Consider the following 20,519-nt stretch of genomic DNA (forward strand, 5'->3'; position numbering starts at 1 on the left):
TGGGAGAATGGGCTGGTGCGGAAGTCGCGTGAGAGGGTGTGGCTAGCGTCGCTCAGGTCGGGAAGGGATTGTCGAGTGCTAGTCGGGTCGGCGTCTTGCTGCTGTCATGGCTTTGGTAGCAGGTAGAGCTCTGCCTCTGGCTAGGGCAGTGGGAAAGCAACTGCGGGCACTTGAATATTGCAAAGGGATAAAGGTGGGCAGGTGAGTGGTGCTGGAGCGTCACGTGACCTTAATGTTTGCCCCATTCCCTGACCTGCTCTTGTGTTGGCTTGGTTGGGTCTAAGAGTCAGGGGATGGGGATGGGGATGGGGGGGGGGGGGGGGGGAGAGAGAGGAGACTGGGGAGTTGTCTTTTATCATTCGTATATTGGCACACTCGTAGCATGAATGTACTATGGTTTTAGTGTCTGTACTCTGTACATTTATTCCATTAAATATTTTTTCAAAGAAGATTAATATACTAAACAGATTATTCTGTTACTTCTATTATTTTGATTCAGTTCGTATTTTAGATTCCCACAATTTTGGGTTTCTGAAAATAACATCCCAGTTTTTCTAAGAGATGAAGTGGGTTAGCTATTATTTATAAGTCATTCCTCCAGGGAAAAACTTACAGAATTTCAATCCCCTAATCTAGAAATTGTTGCCTGCTCTATGAAAAATGATTCCCTATCCAAATCTGCCTCCTATTATTATAGCCTCCTCCCAATAGGTGGAACCTGGCTGAGGCCGAACTTATTGAATTTATATCCAGCATATGTGTCAATATTGATAAATTATTATGATTGGAGATATCAATTTACATCTTGAAAACGCTGCTAATCTACATGCTAAACAATTCCTTGATTTCCTTAATGTCTGTCACTCTTCAATTGAATATCCTCCCACACAGGGGTGTAGCCAGACTTTGGCGGGAGGGGGTCCAGAGCCTGAGGTGAGGGGGCACATTTTAGCCCCCCCCCCGGGTGCCGCCGACCCCCCTCCCCCTGCCATTGCTGACTTTGCCCACCCCTCTCGCCGCCAACCCGCCATCGCCTACCTTTGCTGGCGGGGGACCCCAACCCCTGCCAGCCGAGGTCCTCTTCTCACAAAAGGCTTCCTTCTGTTTCTGACGTCCTTAGAATGTTTAAATCTAATTTTAATATAGAAAAAGATCACCAATTTTTATCCACCCTGCTTTCTTCCTATCACATCATTCTTTCAGGGCAATATCTCCAAATGGGTTAGTTTTGCTTATAATGAAGTCTTTTGCCTTAAATAGGAGGAAAAAAAACCCCTCAGAATATAGCCCCTGTTGTGTAACTCTCACTATTGGGGATTTACTCAATCATCAGTCCCCCTCCCCCCCCCCCCAAAAAAAAATCTCTATAAGGCACAAAGTTCAAATTTCAAAAATTAAGTGTTGTGAGTGTTCAATACTTAAAGCATAAAACTGATCTGTGAAAAATAAGCAAACCACAATCTTCTTCAGTGAACCAGTCCTCCCCAGCCCAACATGGGTCTTCATTTCACAGTGTAACACCACTGCATTGGAACAAAATAGTAAAGGCCTCTTTTACAAAGCCGCACTAGCGGTTCCTGCGTGACAAATGAGAGGAAGCCTATAGCAATCGAGTGGGATTCCTCTCATTTACCGCGCAGGAATCCCTAGTACAACTTTGTTTTTAAAAAATGCCCTAAAAGTGGCTGCCAACAAAAATGGTGGCAGTGTCTTTCCTCTTTTGGGGGGCCTTTTTACCAAACGGCGGTAAAAGGTGGCCCGCGGTGGCGTCGTGTGGGATTGCCGTGCGCCAAGGCCACCTTTTACCGCTGCTGGTAAAAAAAAGCTTATTCTTTAAAGGGCCGACTAAATGGTAGTTTGTTGTATTATCACCTTGGGTGATCCATATAGTATGCATAAGTACATAAATGACAGTTGGTCCAAGTCTGGCTCTTAGGTCCTGAGAAAATTTGTCAAGGCCTGAGCTAGTCAGGATTCAAGATTATCACAATGAATATCCGTAAGACAGATCTGCATGCAACAGGTATCCAATATTTGCAGATTCATTGTGAGAATCCTGAAAATGTTAGTGGCTAGAATTAAGGGGCTTAGCTACTATGGGGCCACGGGGGCCTGGGCTCCCGTAGATTTGGCCCTGGACCCCCCTACCGACGACCCTTTCAACCCCCCCCTCCCGCCGTCTGCTACCTTGGCTGGCGGGGGACCGCAACCCCCGCCAGCCGAAGTCTTCGTCCTTCGTTTTGTTTCTGAGTCCTAGGACCTCGGCTGGCGGGGGTTGGGGTCCCCCGCCAACAAAGGACGGCGGACGGGGGGGGGGGGGTTCGAGAGGGTCGTCGGCGGGGGGGGTCAAAGTTGTTGGTGGTGGTGCTGGCGGCGGCGGGGAGAGTCGGCAATTGCGGCAGGGGGGATCGGCAGCGCTGGGGGGGGCTAAAATGTGCCCCCTCACCTTGGGCTCTGGACCCCCCTCCCGCCGAAGTCTGGCTACGCCCCTGATGTGTCTCCAGGAGAGGACTAAGAAGCACTGGCTTATTCAAGATGGGTGGAGTGTGGAAGAGCAGGAGAGGTAGTCCCCTCCTGCAACTAGTGCAGTCCAATGCTGCCTCCATCAACTGCAACACAGGCCAGGAGGAGGAATTGTTGGTACCAGGCCTAAGAAGGAAGGAAGCACTGGACTAGGCCGTGAAATACAGTGCGAAGCTCGGTAAACTTCTGTTCCAGTAACCCATCTTAACCTTTTTCTTCCAGTTCTGAATATAAACAGAAGAAAACAAAAGTAACAAAGATCTACACAAAAACCGGCGATAAAGGTTTGTACCTTGCATCGCATCCAAAGTTTCATGATAGGGTTGAGATTTCTTGTTTATTGTGTTAATAGGTGTGAAATAGTTTGTTCCGTGTGAAAAGTTTTAAAATGGGGAAGGTGGTGTCCTTTCTTCCTAGCATATTTTTCCTAAGGACAACACACATGTAAGTGGTCAATCCCCAACTGTTAGGTGTTACTGTGCATTATCGTCTGCAGGCCCATTTTATTCCTCTGGACCCTGCAGCAGATAATGCACATTAACTGTTAGTAAATGACAAACTTAGAGGGGCATTTTCAAATGGGGACGCCCATCTCTAAGGGCGGCCATCTCCGAGGATGGCGCCGCGAAGGGGCAGGGCCAACCGTATTTTCGAAAAAGATGGCCAGCCATCTTTTTTTTTTTCGATAATACGGTTCGGGCCACCCAAATGTCAGAGATGGCTGGCCTCGGTTTTTACCCATAATGGAAACCGAGGCCGGCCATCTCAAACCCGGCCAAATCCAAGGCATTTGGTCGTGGAAGGGGCCAGCATTTGTAGTGCACTGGTCCCCCCTGACATGCCAGGACACCAACCGGGCACCCTAGGGGGCACTTCTAAAAAATAAAAATAGCTCCCTTACCTTGGGTGCTGAGCCCCCCAAAACCCACTCCCCACAACTCTACACCATTACCATAGCCCTTATGGGTGAAGGGGGGGCACCTACATGTGTGGGTACAGTGGGTTTGGGGGGGGGGGTTTGGAGGGCTCCCATTTACCACCACAAGTGTAACAGGTAGGGGGGGATGGGCCTGGGTCCCCCTGCCTGAAGTCCACTGCACCCACTAAAACTGCTCCAGGGACCTGTATACTGCTGTGATGGACCTGAGTATGACATTTGAGGCTGGCAAAAAAAGTTTTAAAGTTGTTTTTTTTGAGGGTGGGAGGGGGATAGTGACCACTGGGGGAGTCAGGGGAAGTGATCCCCGATTCCCTCCGGTGGTCATCTGGTCAGTTTGGGCACTTTTTTGGGACTTGGACCTGAAAAAAAAGGGACCAAATAAAGCGGGCCAAATTTTCGCCAGGAACGCCCTTTTTTCCATTATCGGGCGAAGCCGGCTATCTCAAAGCACGTCCTCGTTCCGCCCCCTTCCCATCTTCGCTACGCTACCGACACGCCCCCTTGAAGTTTGGCCACCTCCGCGACGGAAAGCAGTTGAAGCCGGCCAAAATTGGCTTTCGATTGTACCGATTTGGCCGTCTTCAGGAGATCGCCGGCCATCTCCCGATTTGTGTTGGAAGACGGCCGGCAATCTCTTTCGAAAATAAGCTGGTTAGTGTTTTGAAGCATCTAATGAGCATAGTCATGGCTCTTTTTTATGTATGGTTTTTTTTAATTGCACATACAAAATTATAAAAATGTTACTTTCCTTTGGAAAAGGACATGGACTAACATGGTCTGTGTTTCACAAGAGTGCCTTGCGTTTGCCTCTTCTTAAGTGAAAATCCAGCCTCTTACTCTCAGGTTCCATATTAAAGGGAAACAACATTTTTCAAAAAGTGTGTGTTTAATTTTAAATACAGTAGGACGCCGATTATAAGAACTCCAATTATCCGGATGTCCATTTATCTGGATTGCTTCAGTTCTTTATCTTTCCAGTTTTTTTTTTATCATAATCTCTATATCAGTTATCACATTATGCCTGATATACAGTAAAAAAAAAAAGTTATAACATCACAAATGGCTTGAAATTTTTTCCCATTTGAAAACAAAAAATAACGCTCAACATGTAACTCTCAAAAGTGTGTTCTCGTTTCAAAAAGGAATATCCAATAATCTGGATTTTCCATTTTCCGGACTGCTCTCTGCTGAGGTTAATCCGGGTAATCGGCATCCTACTGTATATAAAAAAATTATATGTAGACAAACCCACAGATACATATTAGAAAACTGACTATGGACATGGGATGTGAAATCTTAAGTTCTGATGGATGATGGACCAAATGATTTGATGACACTGCTGGCACGTCATGTGTTTCGGGGGGGGGGGACTTTGCCAATATTTTAAGATATAAAAGAGGCCCGTTTCTGGACCAAATAAAACAGGCGCTAGCAAGGCTTTCCTCCCCAACACCCCCCCTTCTCCCTCCCTACGTACCTACCGTCCCCTTGGTCGTTCAGACGCCATTGCTCCACGCACCGTACGCCATTGCTCCGCCCTCGACGTCATCATGTTTGACGCGAGGGCGGGGCCCAGCAACTTGGCGATTTCGGTGGCTTCACCACCATGAACCCTTCGAACCTGTGTTGAAGGAAGTGACGTCAGTGGCTTGGCTTCAATGACGTCAGTGTCTTCAGAACGTTGAGGGTGAGTTTTATTATATAGGATAAAAGAAATATCGATTCCTTTGTAAGCGTGTGTTTTCATTAAGACTAAAACTATACAGTCAGGGACTTTAAGCGAGCTGGTCGCTAAGCCGACCCGTTTGCCGTTAACGTTATCCTTGTACCTTTCAAACTGTGCTTGTTCAACATCTCCTGAAAGGGCTGGTAATATTAGAAAGAGTAGCATGATTTTTTATAAACACACATTTGAATTCCCTCATCAGTGTTTTTTTAATAAGCAATTATGAATCCTTCATCTTGCCTAGATTGCTCTTCTTTGAGATTTAAATGTGAATACTAAAGCTTAAAAGCTAAATTAATTCGTGGACATAAATGTGCTGTTACTCTGGGTCTGTTCTGATTGAACTGAGACATCTTTTCATGCGTTTATCAGGATTTTCTAGTACATTTACTGGAGAGAGAAGACCAAAAGATGACCAGATCTTTGAAGCCCTGGGAACAACGGATGAATTAAGTTCAGCCATTGGGTAGTAAATGTCTTCACTTTTTCATTCTAACACAGCTGCTGGATTTCTGCGGCTTAATGTTAATGGCCTTAAATGATCCTTTGACAACACAGTTTTGCAATGTTCAGAACAGGCCGTACAAAGTCTTAAGTAGGAGAAACCTTGCATGCACGCTCAATTTAGGGCTGGAAAAAGGTGCAAAACCAAAAGCACTGGGAATAAAAGGCCTCCAACCATAGTAGTCTATGGCTTACAAGATTCCCTCCATAGTCCAGCATTCCTCGGAACCTTTCGTGTGTTGCTGGCAAAAGTGCTTTGATCAATAAGCATTCTTATTGATCAAAATTCTTTGGATCCTTGTGCCGGGAAGTATCAAAATTCTCTGGAATGCAGTCGGACATATCTGTCTTCAAAACTGAAAGAATCAGCATTTCTGGTTAACAAAATAAACCACACACGCATAGTAGGATTAGTTTAGGTGTTTTCTTTTAATAAGTTTGTTAATTCTGTTCCATCTTTATCATTTAGGCTGGCTAGGGAATTCTGTATTGACCACGGGCATCCATTTGTAGATCAGTTGGACAAGGTGAGTAGCAGCAGCAGCCCATTCACGGTCCTGTCTGCTGTGGTGTAACTTATTTATGGATGATACATTGTTACGGTGTAATGTAGAATTGTTAAAATGTTGTCAGCCTTTGATGACCAGTCTGATACAGTTGTCGCTCCTTGAGAAGACAGAAAAAGCTGTATAGGCCCAAATGCATACTAGAGAGTGGGTTGGGGAAGAAATGGGCGTTGTAGGCGTATAAACAGAAACAAAAAATCCACGCAAATCAAAATGACTCTCAGGGAAAAAGCCTCAAAGAGCTCAGAGACCAAAAATGGGTCTCGCAGAGCTAAACGTACACAGTGGTCCTCTCTTCATCATAGACAAAAAACCCTGGTGCCACAGTTCTGAAAAATCTATTCACTGTGGTCAAAAACACTTAATGCTTGTGTATATTTTCTTTTAAAGTAATAACAAATATTGACCAATTTTCAATGCATCAATCGCTGCTAGAGACTACTGGAGCCTAACTAGCTGTCCAATGTATACTAATCCACTTATCTTTATGCGGTAGTATCAATCAGATGCTGGTTTCCGCTGTGCAGTCCTTCATATGCTGCCCTGAGCTGACGATGGCCAGCATTTCGCTGCTTCTTCAGGGTCTCAGGCTGCAAATGGAACACCCGCACAGCTCCCTTCGGTTGCTTCGAAATGACTTCTGGAAGTCTCGTGAGGCTGCCGCTTTAAGTCTCGGCAGCCATTTTGAAGCAGAGCTGGCACTACTAGCAAGCGGGAGACTTGTCCTCTTTTTGAGGACACTGGGGGATGTACAGGCGAGAGATTCCAGCCTGTCCCTTTGTCCGCAAACCCAGACAAACGGGCAGGCTGGAAAAACCCGCTCGGATTTCCCACAGTGTCCTCAAAAAGAGGACATGTCCGGGTAAAACCGGACATATGGTAACCCTAGATATGATCAAACTCTGCTTTTCCTGCTCAGTAAGATTGTTCGTTTCTATTTCAAAATTTCTATCAATAAACAGACAAAAGAAAAATACTGTGTGCAGTGTAAGCCATCCACTGTAGAGAACAGTGGCGTAGCTAGGTGGGGCCATGGGGCCCTGCCCCCCCCCCCCCCCCCAAAAAAAATTTCCTGTGGGCCCCTGGTTTTGCTGGTGGGGGTGCCCAACCCCAGCCAACTGAAGTGTTATCCAGTGCTGGTCTCCGGCGCCCGCCACATTGCCTGCCCTGCTCTGTCTTCCCCTCACGCCCGGCACGCTCCTTTTAGTTAAACTGAGCGTGCTCAATTTCACTAAGAGGAGCGTGCAGGACGTGAGAGGAAGACAGAGCAGGGCAGGCAATGCGGCGGCGCCGGAGACCGGTGCTGGACAAAGCTTCAGCTGGCGGGAGTTGGGGAACCCCGCCAGCCAAGGTATTTGCTGCAGCAGTGGGTGGGACGGCAGACTAAAATGTGCCCCCCACCACCACCACCACGAGGTCTGGCTACGCCCCTGGTAGAGAAAGCCTTAAATCTAACCAACTGTATAGGCCGTAATGGGAAAGATACTGTAAGTCAAGTGTTTGAATACACCTCCTACTGCTGCAAGACTGAAAGGGTTGTGGACAGATAGGACCTCATCTACGTACCACAGATCTCGAGGCTTCGGTAACTGAAAAATGCTCTCTCTTAGGGTAAAAATTGAAAAAATAATACTGGCCTTCATTGAATTAGGCAATGGCATATCCAAAATTTTCTTTTTCTTACATACCTGCAAGCCCAAAAATTATCAAAGCAGTGTATGTTCATGCGCAGTTGGTATTTTTCAGTCCCTGGAAAGCTCTGAGTTTGTACCTGAGGCCAGGGGCGTATCTGCGTGGGGCCTCAGGGGCCTGGGCTCCCGCAGATTTCGCCCTGGACCCCCCTACCGCTGCCAACCCTCCCCCTCCGTTGCTGTCGCCTACCTTCGCTGGCGGGGGACCCCAACCCCCGCCAGCCGAGGTCCGCGTCCTCCTGCCGCTGCCGGCTGCCTGTAAAAGAATTCCGTCAGCTGGCGGGGGACCCCCAACCCCCGCCAGCCAAGCCGAGGTCCTTTCATTTCTAAAGCTGGCGCCGAAAGTTTCTTCTGAGTCTGACGTCGCTGCACGTTGTACGTGCAGGACATCAGACTCAGAAACAGAATGAAGCTCATTCTGTTTCTGAGTCTGACGTCCTGCACGTACAACGTGCAGCGACGTCAGACTCAGAAGAAACTTTCGGCGCCAGCTTTAGAAATGAAAGGACCTCGGCTTGGCTGGCGGGGGTTGGGGGTCCCCCGCCAGCTGACGGAATTCTTTTACAGGCAGCCGGCAGCGGCAGGAGGACGCAGACCTCGGCTGGCGGGGGTTGGGGTCCCCCGCCAGCGAAGGTAGGCGACAGCAACGGCGGGGGGGGGGGGGATCGGCAATGGCAGCGGCTGGGGGGAGGGGGATCGGCAATGGTGGCGGCGGCGGGGGGGGGGGCTATAATGTGCCCCCTCACTCTGGCCCTGGCCCCCCCCTACCGCCGCAGTTCAGATACGCCCCTGCCTGAGGCAATGGAGGGTTAAGGAACTGCACTGGGATTCAAATCCATAATTGTACCATGAACAATTCAGTGTATATTGAAAGTAAACTGCAACTAAACAGCCCTGGCCGTCAGGGCTTAAAACACATTTTCCTCCAAAGAATTATGTGCTTTAATTCATTACAAATGTTCTAATCTGTATCATTACAGGGGGCGGCGGGAGGTCTTTAAGGGGTTTAAACACAATCCCTGAGCAGCACTAAGGGTCAGAGGGGTAGGTTGATACTGTAGCATCTTTTACATGGCCTGTGTCAGGGTTTCTCAACTCTCTCCTGGAGGCACAGCCCTAATCTAAACTATAAATCCACATACGCGACTAGCTTCTCATACATCTGCACGCAGTTATGGAACGCTCTTCCGAAGGCCATAAAGACAACGAAAGACCTGGCCATCTTCCGAAGGCTACTGAAAACAGATCTTTTCAAAAAAAACATACAATAATCACTCACCTTAAACACTAAATAACAACATTATACACGATCACCACATAATCAAACTTTTTATCAAATGACTACTTTACCTCCTTGCTGAAACGAGCAAGCATCATCGCCTTAAACCCATGATCGAATAGAATCTCTCTATATTCGATCACCTAACATATACTATAACCCAACTTACGGCTCAGAAAATTTCTTGCACTACCAAAACATATTCTTCTTCACCATGTATGTTTACACATGGTATATGCACAAACCATTTGGGAAATAAATGGTCCGAGCTCTTGGATAGTAAATTTGACAAAAAGCGAAGGGATAGGATCATGAGGGGCTGTTGTTGAATCTATTCATTTTGGTAATCCTGAAAACCTGACTGGTTAAATATGCCTCCAGGAGAGGGTTGAGAAGCCCTGACATACAGTAGATAGAGTTCATGGGATCTGTGTCATGCCGGGGGGGGGGGGGGGGGGGGTTGAAGAAGGCATCAAAAGTCAAAAGCCACCGATGTCACAATAGACCCACCACTGAAAATAAGAAGTCATATAGTAGAATCCAGACAATTATGCCTACGCCCCTGTGAGATCAAGGTTGTTAATTTTCTCCTTGGAGAATGGACATTTGTTATGTTTGTGATTTGCCGTTTTGTGGATTCTGTGTTTGCTATAATCAGGCTAATCTTTGTTCTGCTTGGTAATTGTAGATTCAGTGCATGCTTCAAGACATTGGCTCTAATGTCGCAACACCAATATCGTCAGCAAGAGAAAGCCACTTAAGTACTTGCTATTTTTTTTAATTTTACCTAGATTAATGGTTTTCCAGACCGGAGCAGTAGAAAGTCAAGAGTTTTACATCCTTATTCTTTCCCCTCCTCACTTTTATAAGAGGTCATAATCCATTTTAAAGCAAATTGTCAGCTGAAGTGCCAGCACCTTTTAATCCAGGGTTGTCCAACCTTTTTTTTATTGGGGGCCATATTTTATATTTTGTAACATTCAGAGGGGCAAAATACATGTGCACACGCTCTCTCGTGCTAAGAACGACATATGTACCCCCCTGCTGTCGCCCATTCTATCTTTTTCTCTCATATGTGGCCCCCTCGCTGTCACACACTGTCTCATATGTGGCCCCCCTCTCCATCACCCAATCTGTCTCATATGTGGCCCCCCCCCCCTCACCGTCACCCAATCTGTCTCATATGTGGCCCCCCTCTCACCGTCACCCAATCTGTCTCATATGTGGCCCCCTTCGCCGTCACCCAATCTGTCTCATATGTGGCCCCCCTCTCCATCACCCAATCTGTCTCATATGTGGCCCCCCCCCCTCACCGTCACCCAATCTGTCTCATATGTGGCCCCCCTCTCACCGTCACCCAATCTGTCTCATATGTGGCCCCCTTCGCCGTCACCCAATCTGTCTCATATGTGGCCCCCCTCTCCCCGTCACCTAATCTGTCTCATATGTGGCCCCCCCCTCACCGTCACCCAATCTGTCTCATATGTGACCCCCTCGCCGTCACCCAATCTGTCTCATATGTGGCCCCCTTCGCCGTCACCCAATCTGTCTCATATGTGGCCCCCCCCCCTCACCGTCACCCAATCTGTCTCATATGTGACCCCCTCGCCGTCACCCAATCTGTCTCATATGTGGCCCCCCCTCACCGTCACCCAATCTGTCTCATATGTGGCCCCCCCCCACCGTCACCCAATCTGTCTCATATGTGCCCCCCCTTACTGTCACCCATTCTCTCTCTCTGTTGTATGCAAATCTTCCTTTCCCCCCCCCCCCCCCCCCCCCCCCCCCAATCTTTGGTTCATTTAGTTGAACATAAAGTAGCAGAGGAAGAAAAACTGAAAAAAAGAAAGGCATATAGAGAGCTGCAGTGGAACGGGGTTAGCGGGAATCCCATGGGGATCCCCTCCAGCTCCACAGGACTCCCGTGGGGATGGACGCAGTTCCTTCAGGGATCTCGCAGAAGGGTAGTTCCAGGCCAGGCCAGGCTATCTTTTCCTTTCCTTGTGCCATAGCAATTATATCTCCAACTACTCTTCACTAGTATAAGGATCGCTTCACAAAACACAAATGCACAATGTACTGACTGAAACCTTGTACACAATAAGAAATATAGGTGTATAAAGAAATCACTCAGTGCTTCATAAATGCAGAACAAAATCTCTCTAATATGCAGTTGATTTTCAAATCATTCTATAGAAATCAAACAAAATAAGATGATACCTTTTTTATTGGACATAACTTAATACATTTCTTGATTAGCTTTCGAAAGTTGCCCTTCTTCGTCAGATTGGAAATAAGCAAATGTTGGTAGATGACTGTATATATAGGTGAAAGATCAAAGCATTACTTTGACAGTCTGACAGAGTGGGAGGGTGGGGGTATGCATGGGGACATCAAAGCATTTCATTCTATAACTTAGCTGGATCCACAATGAAATTAAAACAGATGGCGTGATGTTACTGCATATTTTGCTGACTGCGCTTACAGCTCCTGACAGAGGAAAACGAAACATAGTAGGTGATGGCAGAAAAAGACCTGCACGGTCCATCCAGTCTGCCCAAGAAGATAAATTCATATGTGCTACTTTTTTTATTTGTACTGTCCTCTTCAGGGCACAGACCGTATAAGTCTGGCCAGCCCTAGCCCCGCCTCCCAACCACCAACCCCGCCTCCCACCACCAGCTCTGGCATAGACCGTATAAGTCTGCCCAGCACTATCCCCGCCTCCCACCACCAGCTCTGGCACAGACCCTATAAGTCTGCCCAGTACTAGCCCCGCCTCCCAACCACCAGCTCTGCCACCCATTCTAGCCTAAGCTCCTGAGGATCCCTTCCTTGTGCACAGGATTCCTTTGTTTATCCCACGCATGTTTGAATTCCGTTACCGTTTTCATCTCCACCACCTGTGGATTTGTGTTTCGTGAAATGATCCTTATATTAGTGAAGCGTACTTGGAGATTTATTAGTGATATTCTCTTCTCAGAAAGGTATATATTTGTTCAGATATTTATGGTAATTATAATAGCACTAAAAACTTAATAGAAATGGTTGATTGCATTGAAATCCCCATAAGCACTGACAGGGGAAGTTATCAATGAACTACTGTTAAGATGAGGTTTTGTTGTTTTTTTTTTTACCACAAGTTGGGTTACTTTAGCACAGGGAATGGGTGGGGATGGGTGAAATTTCTGTCCCCATGCAACTCTCTAGAAGAGTCCTCTGGCACAATCCCTGCGTCCCTGCCATAACTGCGAGCTTGTGCTGCATGGCGCTGGAAGTTTGGGTTGGTCTTGCCAGACTTGAAACTGCAGGACCAACCCAAACTTCCAGTGCCACACGGCTCAAGCTCGCAGTTAAGAGTTGAAGCAGGAATCTCATCAGAGGAATTCAGGTTTCTGTGGGCCAGAAAAATTAAGTTGGCAGGCTGTAGGTTGGACAAGATGCTTTAATCGTTCCAAGATTAGGCTACAGTGTCTACCAAAGAGCTAAGCAGCCATCCATAAAACCTTTACCTGCCTACAAAATGAACAGATAATGTTTTTTATGAAATGCCTGCTGCATCACAGTGGATTTCAGTACAGTCTCAACATTTCTTTCCAAGGTGTAGCTCATGGATAAGGAAACTTATGGTTACCAAATCTCTACCAGTCCAGACTAATGGGTTATGTCCATCCATCAGCAGAAGGTGACAGGGGTAAAAAAAAATAGTTCCAAGTAATTCACCCTCTTAAGTATATCATGAAACCTGGAATGTTCAAGTAGGAGCCACACTACAGGTTGTAGCTCAAGCCACATCTCCTGACTCAGTGAAAGCTCTGTATGTCAGTTGAGTATGAGCCATGCTTCATATTACAGTTCTGCCTGGATCTCCTGACTCCACAAAATATGTCAGTTGGGTAAGAGCCACACTACATGTTACAGCTCAGGCCCAGTGTCTTCGTTATGGCATTTGCAATCTTCTTCACTGTAGATGTCATGAGCATCATTGCTTGGCTATTTAAAATACTAAACATTCAAGGCTGCACAATATACTCTTAAGGGGGTGAATTACTTAGAACTATTTTTTTCTGTTACCTTCAGCTTAATCTGGACTGGTCTAGTAGGACTAAAGGAAAGAAAATTATTAGGTAAAACAATTTCTTCATTTAGAAGTACTTTTTTTTTTTTTGGGGGGGGGGGGGGGTGCTATTTCTTTTTTTAAATTCAGGCGCTCCATTTCATATCTCGTAGAAAGGACGTCGTTTGATGATAAGCCTGTCCTAGAACTGGAGCAGTGGATCGATGAGTACTGTGACCAGCTTCCACCACTTACCTCATTCATCTTACCTGTAGGTACAGTGTGTTGCTATTCCTGTTAAATTCTATGTGTAGTGGAACTATTAAAAAGCTGGTGTGCAATTTATGCTGCTTAATGGTGCAAGATGTCGCTTCAGCCTGGTTACTCTGTCATCTTTTGTAGTCTGGTGGAAAAAGTAGTGCATCATTGCACTTGGCCCGAGCTGTGTGTCGCAGAGCAGAGAGGTGGTAAGTACGGAGGCAGATTTCTCTTACTTTACAACCATATATAGAAACCAAACTTGTCACGCCAACGAAGTCATCACTGGAGGTAGCAGGCTCCGCCATGGCCCTTTTCTTTACAAAATGATGACGGCAGAAAAAGACCCGTACGGTCCATCCAGTCTGCCCAACAAGATAAACTCATATGTGCTACTTTGTGAATACCTGACCTTGATTTGTATCTGCCATTTTCAGGGTACAGACCATAGAAGTCTGCCCAGCACTAGCCCCGCCACCGACTCTGCCACCCAATCTCGACTAAGCTGCTGAGGATTTATTCCTTCCAAACAGGATTCCTTTATGTTTATCCCATTTTTCATCTCCACCACCTCCCGCGGGAGGGCATTCCAAGTATCCACCGCTCTCTCCGTGAAAAAATACTTCCTGACATCTTTCCTGAGTCTGCCCCCCTTCAATCTCACTTCATGTCCTCTAGTTCTACCGCCTTCCCATCTACAGAAAAGGTTCGTTTGTGGATTAATACCTTTCAAATATTTGAACGTCTATCATATCACCCCTGTTTCTCCTTTCCTCCAGTTGTAACTGAAATGCATAAAATGGAGGCAGTGTATGCAAATCAAGTTCATGCATATTCATTGTGGATATCCTGAAAATCTGACCGGCAAGGGCTACTCTAGGACTGGACTTGGGAAACACTGGTCTTACTAACCACATCCATCTTTTTTTTTTTTTTTTTTTTTTACATGGATGTCCTTTTTCCCTTCTGACATCAAAACTGGACATCTATATTTTACAACCCCCCTCCCCCGCAACAACAAAAAAAAAAAACACCTTGCCATAAGGGAATACTGCAGTTTTAGACAGTCATATCCTGGCTTTATAAAATTGGGCTATAGCTATTTATGCAATATGGATGTCTAAATGCGAGTGTTTAGACCAGTGGCGTAGCCTTGGGTGGGCCAGGGCCCCACCCATTTATGGCTCAGGCCCACCCAACAGTAGTACATGTTTAGTGGTAACTGGTGGGAATCCCAAGCTCCGCCAGCTGAAGAGTTTCCCCTGATGGTAACGAAAACGCTACTCTCCATGACACCAGCACATGCTCAGTTTTCAGTGCATTCCTGAGGTCAAGGTGGAAAGAAGCGTTTTCCCACCAGCTGAGATTTTATTTTTTTTTTTGGGGGGGGGGGGGGGGGGGAAGAACATTTGGGGCCCACCCAAAATCTGTTGTCTGGCTACGCCCCTGGTTTAGACATTCAAAATACTAATAGATGTAAAATAAGGGCCAGATGGCTGTAACTATTAGCAAAGAAAGAGGTTTCAGCAGCAGTTGTTGATTCATTTGGAGTAAATACAGCTAAAAACATAGGCTTTTCTGATAAATGGATGGAAATACATTTTGTGAATATCAGTACACCACTTCCCCACCCCCATACGATGGGGCATAGTAGAACAAAGCTAAGACTCAAAAATGTGCAAAATGATAAATTTTGGCTACTTCACCTACAAGCAGAGCTCTAAAACAAAACGTTCTCTTATGTTGTAATCTGAATGTACATAAAATGTGTCCATTAAAACAGGGGTGCCGGCTGAGACATCAATATCTATGAACTGTTAACAGTACTGAGACAGGGTCCATATCATATTTTAGGCAGAGGGTACTGACTTAGTAAAAGCAGGGCATGCTTGCAAGTCATCCTTACAGCCGCGGGAGGGCCTGTATAGGTCATCGAGCTGGGCCTGTACTGGCCGAGGCACGGATGGTGACAAAGCAACAGCTTCTCCAAAACCTTTGTAGCGTAATTAACAAAAGAGGCATGTTCAGAGGGAAATAAGCTCAAGAACAGTTATTTGAATAGTCTAGAAAACCAGTCGAAAAGTATAAGCCATCTGGGTCTCCTCTGTTCAGTCCTTCCCCATGTGCCACCTTACCAGTCTGACATCCTTTCTCCGTCATTACCTGCACAAAGTGAACTAAGTCCAGCTGATCCCAACTTATACAAATTGCAATACTTTTTGCCATCTACTAGATTCAGTACAAAAAACGGCGTAAACTAAACCAAACAGCTTTTTGTAAGCTGCTTTCTAATAAGTATATTTGACCATTTACCACCAAGAGACCTGATAGTAGAAATCTGTATTGATTGAACAAATGCTCCCATCCCCCTCTGTTTAACACCCCCCCCCCCTCCCCCCGTTATTATCTAGCATATATTAACTGCCTTTGCCTTTTCTCTTCTTCAGTGTCCTCCCCGTAGTGCAAGCCGGCGAGGCAGATCCAAATGTTGCAAAATACTTAAACAGGTGAAAGCTTCACGTTTCCTTACAGTCTCTCCCGCCAGGAAAAATGAAAACCAGCTGCCAGTGTAGCTTGAGCATAGATAGGGTCATAGTTTACAGACATGAGAAAATGAGCTATTGAGTTACAGAAATACATTGACTGTTAGTCCTAGGCAGCAGTGGAGCATCTATTATATTAAAATGGACACCTTTCCTATGTTTAAAGACAATGTGCCAGTATAGAACCTGCGCTCAATCCAAAATCCCCCTTTTCTTCCCTTCAGTGGTTCCCATACGTACAAGCACTAGTCAGGAGGGGTGTAAGCTTAGTAGAAGAGAGTACCCACATGTTAGAACAGTGTAGGTTTTTGTTTTTTTTTAAGCAGGTTTAGTTAAAAATATTTACTAATGGTATGTGCTTAATTATTGGACCTTCTAACATCCAACCTCGCTGTTGCGCATCAGAATATATAGTCTTTGGTAGCGAGCAGATAGGATGCCGCTTCCACCCACCCCCACCCCCAGGCCAAGATGCTGCTCCCCTTCCTACCTCCAGCCCATTCATGCCGTTTACCTCATCACGTTCCAAAGCCGGCAGCCGTTCCCATATGCTGCCCTGCTTCTTCCCTTTACTGGGGCTGTCTGGACCTCTGATGAAACAGGACGTTACATCAAGAGAGTCGGCCACAGTAAAGGGAAGAGGCGGGTGGCAGGGCAGCGTATGGGAATCACTGCCGGGTTTGGAACGTGACGAGGGAGATACCGCTCCGGAAGAGTATGGCCCTGAGCCGCCCCTGCCTCAGGTGGCCTTAATGGTCAGGCCGCCCCTGAGAGGAGTCCTACCCTACAAAGATGTCCCTAAACATGCAGAGGGTGGAAACTTGATAGTGTTTAGTGTTCCATCAATTGGGCCAGTGCCGGAACTAAGTGGACTAGGCATCCACCCAAAGGCAGAATTTGAAGAGCTGCTATGAGTCAGCACAGGGCCTTTCAACTTTTGTTTTGATGAGCACAGGCATGGGCAGAGGTAAAGCAACAATGGTGGCTGGCCTTGGGGGAGGGAAAATGTATGGGGTGGGGCAACAATTTTATTATTTTTATTTATTTAGATTTTGCTCACACCTTTTTCATACATTCAGGTACTCTGGATATTTCTCTGTCCCAGGAGGGCTCACAATCTAAGTTTGTACCTGAGGCAATGGAGGGTTAAGTGACTTGCCCAAGATCACAAGCAGCAGCCGTGGGATTTGAACCGGCCAGCGCTGGATTGCAAGACCGGTGCTCTAACCACTAGGCCACTCCTCCACTCCAACAACGGTCCTCAAGGGCTGCAACTCAGTTGAGTTTTCAAGATTTCCACAATGAATATGCATGAGATGGAAGCAGTACTTGCAGATCAGTTAGATGGAGCTAGATCTCATCCATATTCATCGTAGAAATCTTGAAAACCCAACTGAGTTGTGGCCCTTCAGGACAGAGGTTGGCCACTCCCGCTCTAAGGAATCAGATACTCTAGGACTGGCTCTGTTGACCAGCTTTTAAATCCTTTCAGCCAGGATAGCAAAAGCTGAAGGGGTTGGCCTGCTGTTCTTGCTCTATTAATGTACAGATTATCAACAGAATATAGTTTCCAGCGCCTCAAAGTAATATTGTGACAAGCTCTTTAAGTTTCCATTTAAAAAGAATCAATTTGTCCATTAGTTTAAGTTTCATTAAGGCTTGATCTACCAGCCTAGGGCAGGGCCTTCAGAGTGGTTCACAATTCATTAATTCAAGAGGTAGAGCAGGCAGAGAGAAAATGAATACAAGAAAGAGGAACTACATTGGTCTCAGGAAAGGAGGGCAGAGATGATAGCCATGAACTGTCACATAATTGTCTACACCGTACCAAACAGCTAGGGTCAGGGGACAGGGAGGCAAAGGGCAAGAGCTGCTAAACTCAGGGATTTAGGCTGAAAGTCTCCCAAAGTAAGTAGAGTCCTTAGTCCGGGAAAGAGGGTATTTCAAAGGGAGGAGCCTACAAGGCTTTATTCTGGCCAAAGGCATAAGGTTCATGCCTAAAGGAAGGAACATGAACCAGATTGTATGCTCAAGTTTGAGTCACTCTGCTAGTTGCTCCTGTCTCCTGTAGTGAATTATTTCCCTGTGCTTAGGGCTGAATTAAGTAGGGCAATGGAGCTACAATCCCAGAGACCCCCCCCCCCCCTGCAGATTAACAACAGGCAGTACTGGTGGGTGAATAAGAGGTTCTTTCAGCTTAAGCTGCCAGTGACTTTTGCTTCTTCAGTGCAAGTAGGGCTGGGCAACTACTACCAGCCCATCTTTCTGGTCCTCTCTTCTGGTGGCATTGGCAAAATTGCATTCGGCCCCTGGCCTTCAAGCCCTCAGTAGGTGGCTGCTCTTATAACATCATTCAAAGCCCAAATTGTCCATTTTTGACATATCAACATTCATACATCAGTAAAAGGTTGACAACGTGGGTGTTTTTGTGAAAAGAGCAACTTCAAGGGCTAAAGGACTATATTTGCAAGATTTTGATGCAAATTTTTACTACTGCCATACCAGCAAGTTCAAAGTATAAGGGGCCCCTTTTTACTAAGCGACGGTAAGTGCAAGGCAGGCTTACCGCTTGCTAAACTGGAAGTACTGCTGGGCTACCGCACCAACCCAGCAGTACTTCCCACCCCTAGCGCACCGTCGTAGCCGGTGCTACAAAAATATATTTATTTTTGTAGCGACAGAGTGTACCCAGCAGTTATCAGTTACTAATGGGTTAGCGCGGGAGCCCTTACCGGCACCTGAATGGGTGGAGGTGGTAAGGGCTCCCCCTCCCCCCCCCCCCCCCCCCCCCCCGAAATGGCCGCATGGCCATTTCCTGCAGGAAAGAGAGACTTCCCTTTTACCCAGTGCGGTAAAAAGGGGGCCTTGGCACACGTGAAAAACACGCGCCAACACCAGCACAGGCCCCCCTTTTTGCCGCAGCTTGGTAAAAGGGGGCCTTAGTTCTTTAGATCCCTGCCATTCACCTCGTACCTCTACCCACTCTAAGGAGACTCCACACCCCAGGCATGGCTCCGTGTGGCCCTTGGACTAGAACATTTCTCATCCTGCCCTAAAATAACATACTTTTGTCACATGACTGTCTGACGCTCTGTGTTCTCTTTCCTAGGCTCAGTGACTATCTCTTCACTTTGGCACGGTATGCAGCAAAACTGGAAGGGAGCCAAGAAACCATATACACAAAAAATGACCAATGAAGCTGTTCACACAAAGCAGCGAACCTGTAAAGCTATTGCTGTATATATATTGTGACATTTCTATTTAATAAACTTCAGCTAGAGGGGAAATGTGTGCAAATGGCATAACCATTTTTTAAATACATTTATGTTAGCAGGTTTATTGGGAACCAATTCCTAAGAGAGAACCTACACTGGCTCCCACTGAAAGAACGTACCATGTTCAAGATATGCACGATTGTTCATAAAATCTTTCATGGAGATGCTCCGACCTACAAGCTAGACCTAGTGGACCTTCCATCCAGAAATGCTAAATGATCTTCCCGCACCTTTCTCAGCCTACACTTCCCCAGCTGTAAAGGGGCCAAATACAAACTAACACATGCGTCCAGCTTTTCCTACATGAGTACGAAGATGTGGAATGCACTACCAACTCATGTGAAAACAACGAATTAATTAGCTTCCGCAAAGCTTTGAAAACCTGTCTCTTTAACAAAGCCTACCACGAGAACCCATAACTACCTGAACACAACCCTTACACTCCTTCATTCAGAATATCTCACCGTATAGCTGCATAACCAGATACTCTTGTTTTCTTTTATCTCTTTGCAACACCAATTGTATTTCTTCCCTCTTTGTAAGCTACATTGAGCCTGCAAATAGGTGGGAAAATGTGGGATACAAGTACAATAAATAAATAAAATAAATACATAAACAGAAGCAAAGCAGCTCCAAAAAAGACAACCAGACAAAGGGAATTTTAAACAAATCAAAAATGTTTACTACCAAAAAAATTAGGAAAATAAACAGGGAGGATTCAGCATGGGATGCATACCATAGCCAAACACATTCTCAGTGAGAAAACACTGTAGAAAAATGTTCCATACATCCCTATATATATATATATATAAAATTTTTTATAACTTTTTTTAGTTCTAATCTAATGTAAGACCAAATACTTCCCAATGAGTGTATCAAGTCTACCTAATGAGGAAGCCGCCATCTGCTACCAAAAAGGTGTTAATTCGAGTCCATAGAATATTAGTGTCTGTGAGATATCAGTCAATCGAGCACCAAAGTCCTAAAGTCAGCTGAAATAATTGTAAAAATGTCCTGCAGAGCACCCTGGTTCGGAAACTCCTTTGTCTGGGACACTGGTGCTGCAGATTTCTCCAGTCTCTCAAAGTAAAGTAGCGCACTCCATTTCCAACTTGAATTTAACACTTTTTGGTAGCAGACGGAGGAGGCTTCATCAT

General features: G+C 46.1%; 1 protein-coding gene across 2 annotated transcripts; it reads left to right on the forward strand.

Annotated features, from left to right (window-relative positions):
- Window positions 1-48: 48 nt before the first annotated feature.
- On the forward strand, window positions 49-19,363 carry MMAB (metabolism of cobalamin associated B). Of its 2 annotated transcripts, XM_030220060.1 has the most exons (9): window positions 49-201; window positions 2,746-2,807; window positions 5,562-5,655; window positions 6,163-6,220; window positions 9,918-9,990; window positions 13,460-13,557; window positions 13,689-13,753; window positions 15,992-16,051; window positions 19,197-19,363. In XM_030220060.1, the coding sequence occupies exons 1-9, from the start codon at window positions 107-109 to the stop codon at window positions 19,282-19,284; spliced, it is 693 nt and encodes a 230-aa protein (XP_030075920.1). In that variant the 5' UTR covers window positions 49-106; the 3' UTR covers window positions 19,285-19,363. The 2 variants fall into 2 exon arrangements, with proteins under 2 accessions (XP_030075920.1, XP_030075921.1); XM_030220061.1 differs by lacking the exon at window positions 15,992-16,051.
- Window positions 19,364-20,519: the final 1,156 nt, after the last annotated feature.

The sequence above is a fragment of the Microcaecilia unicolor genome, chromosome 11 (assembly GCF_901765095.1).
Source record: "Microcaecilia unicolor chromosome 11, aMicUni1.1, whole genome shotgun sequence".
In the NCBI taxonomy this organism is placed as follows: Eukaryota; Metazoa; Chordata; class Amphibia; order Gymnophiona; family Siphonopidae; genus Microcaecilia; species Microcaecilia unicolor.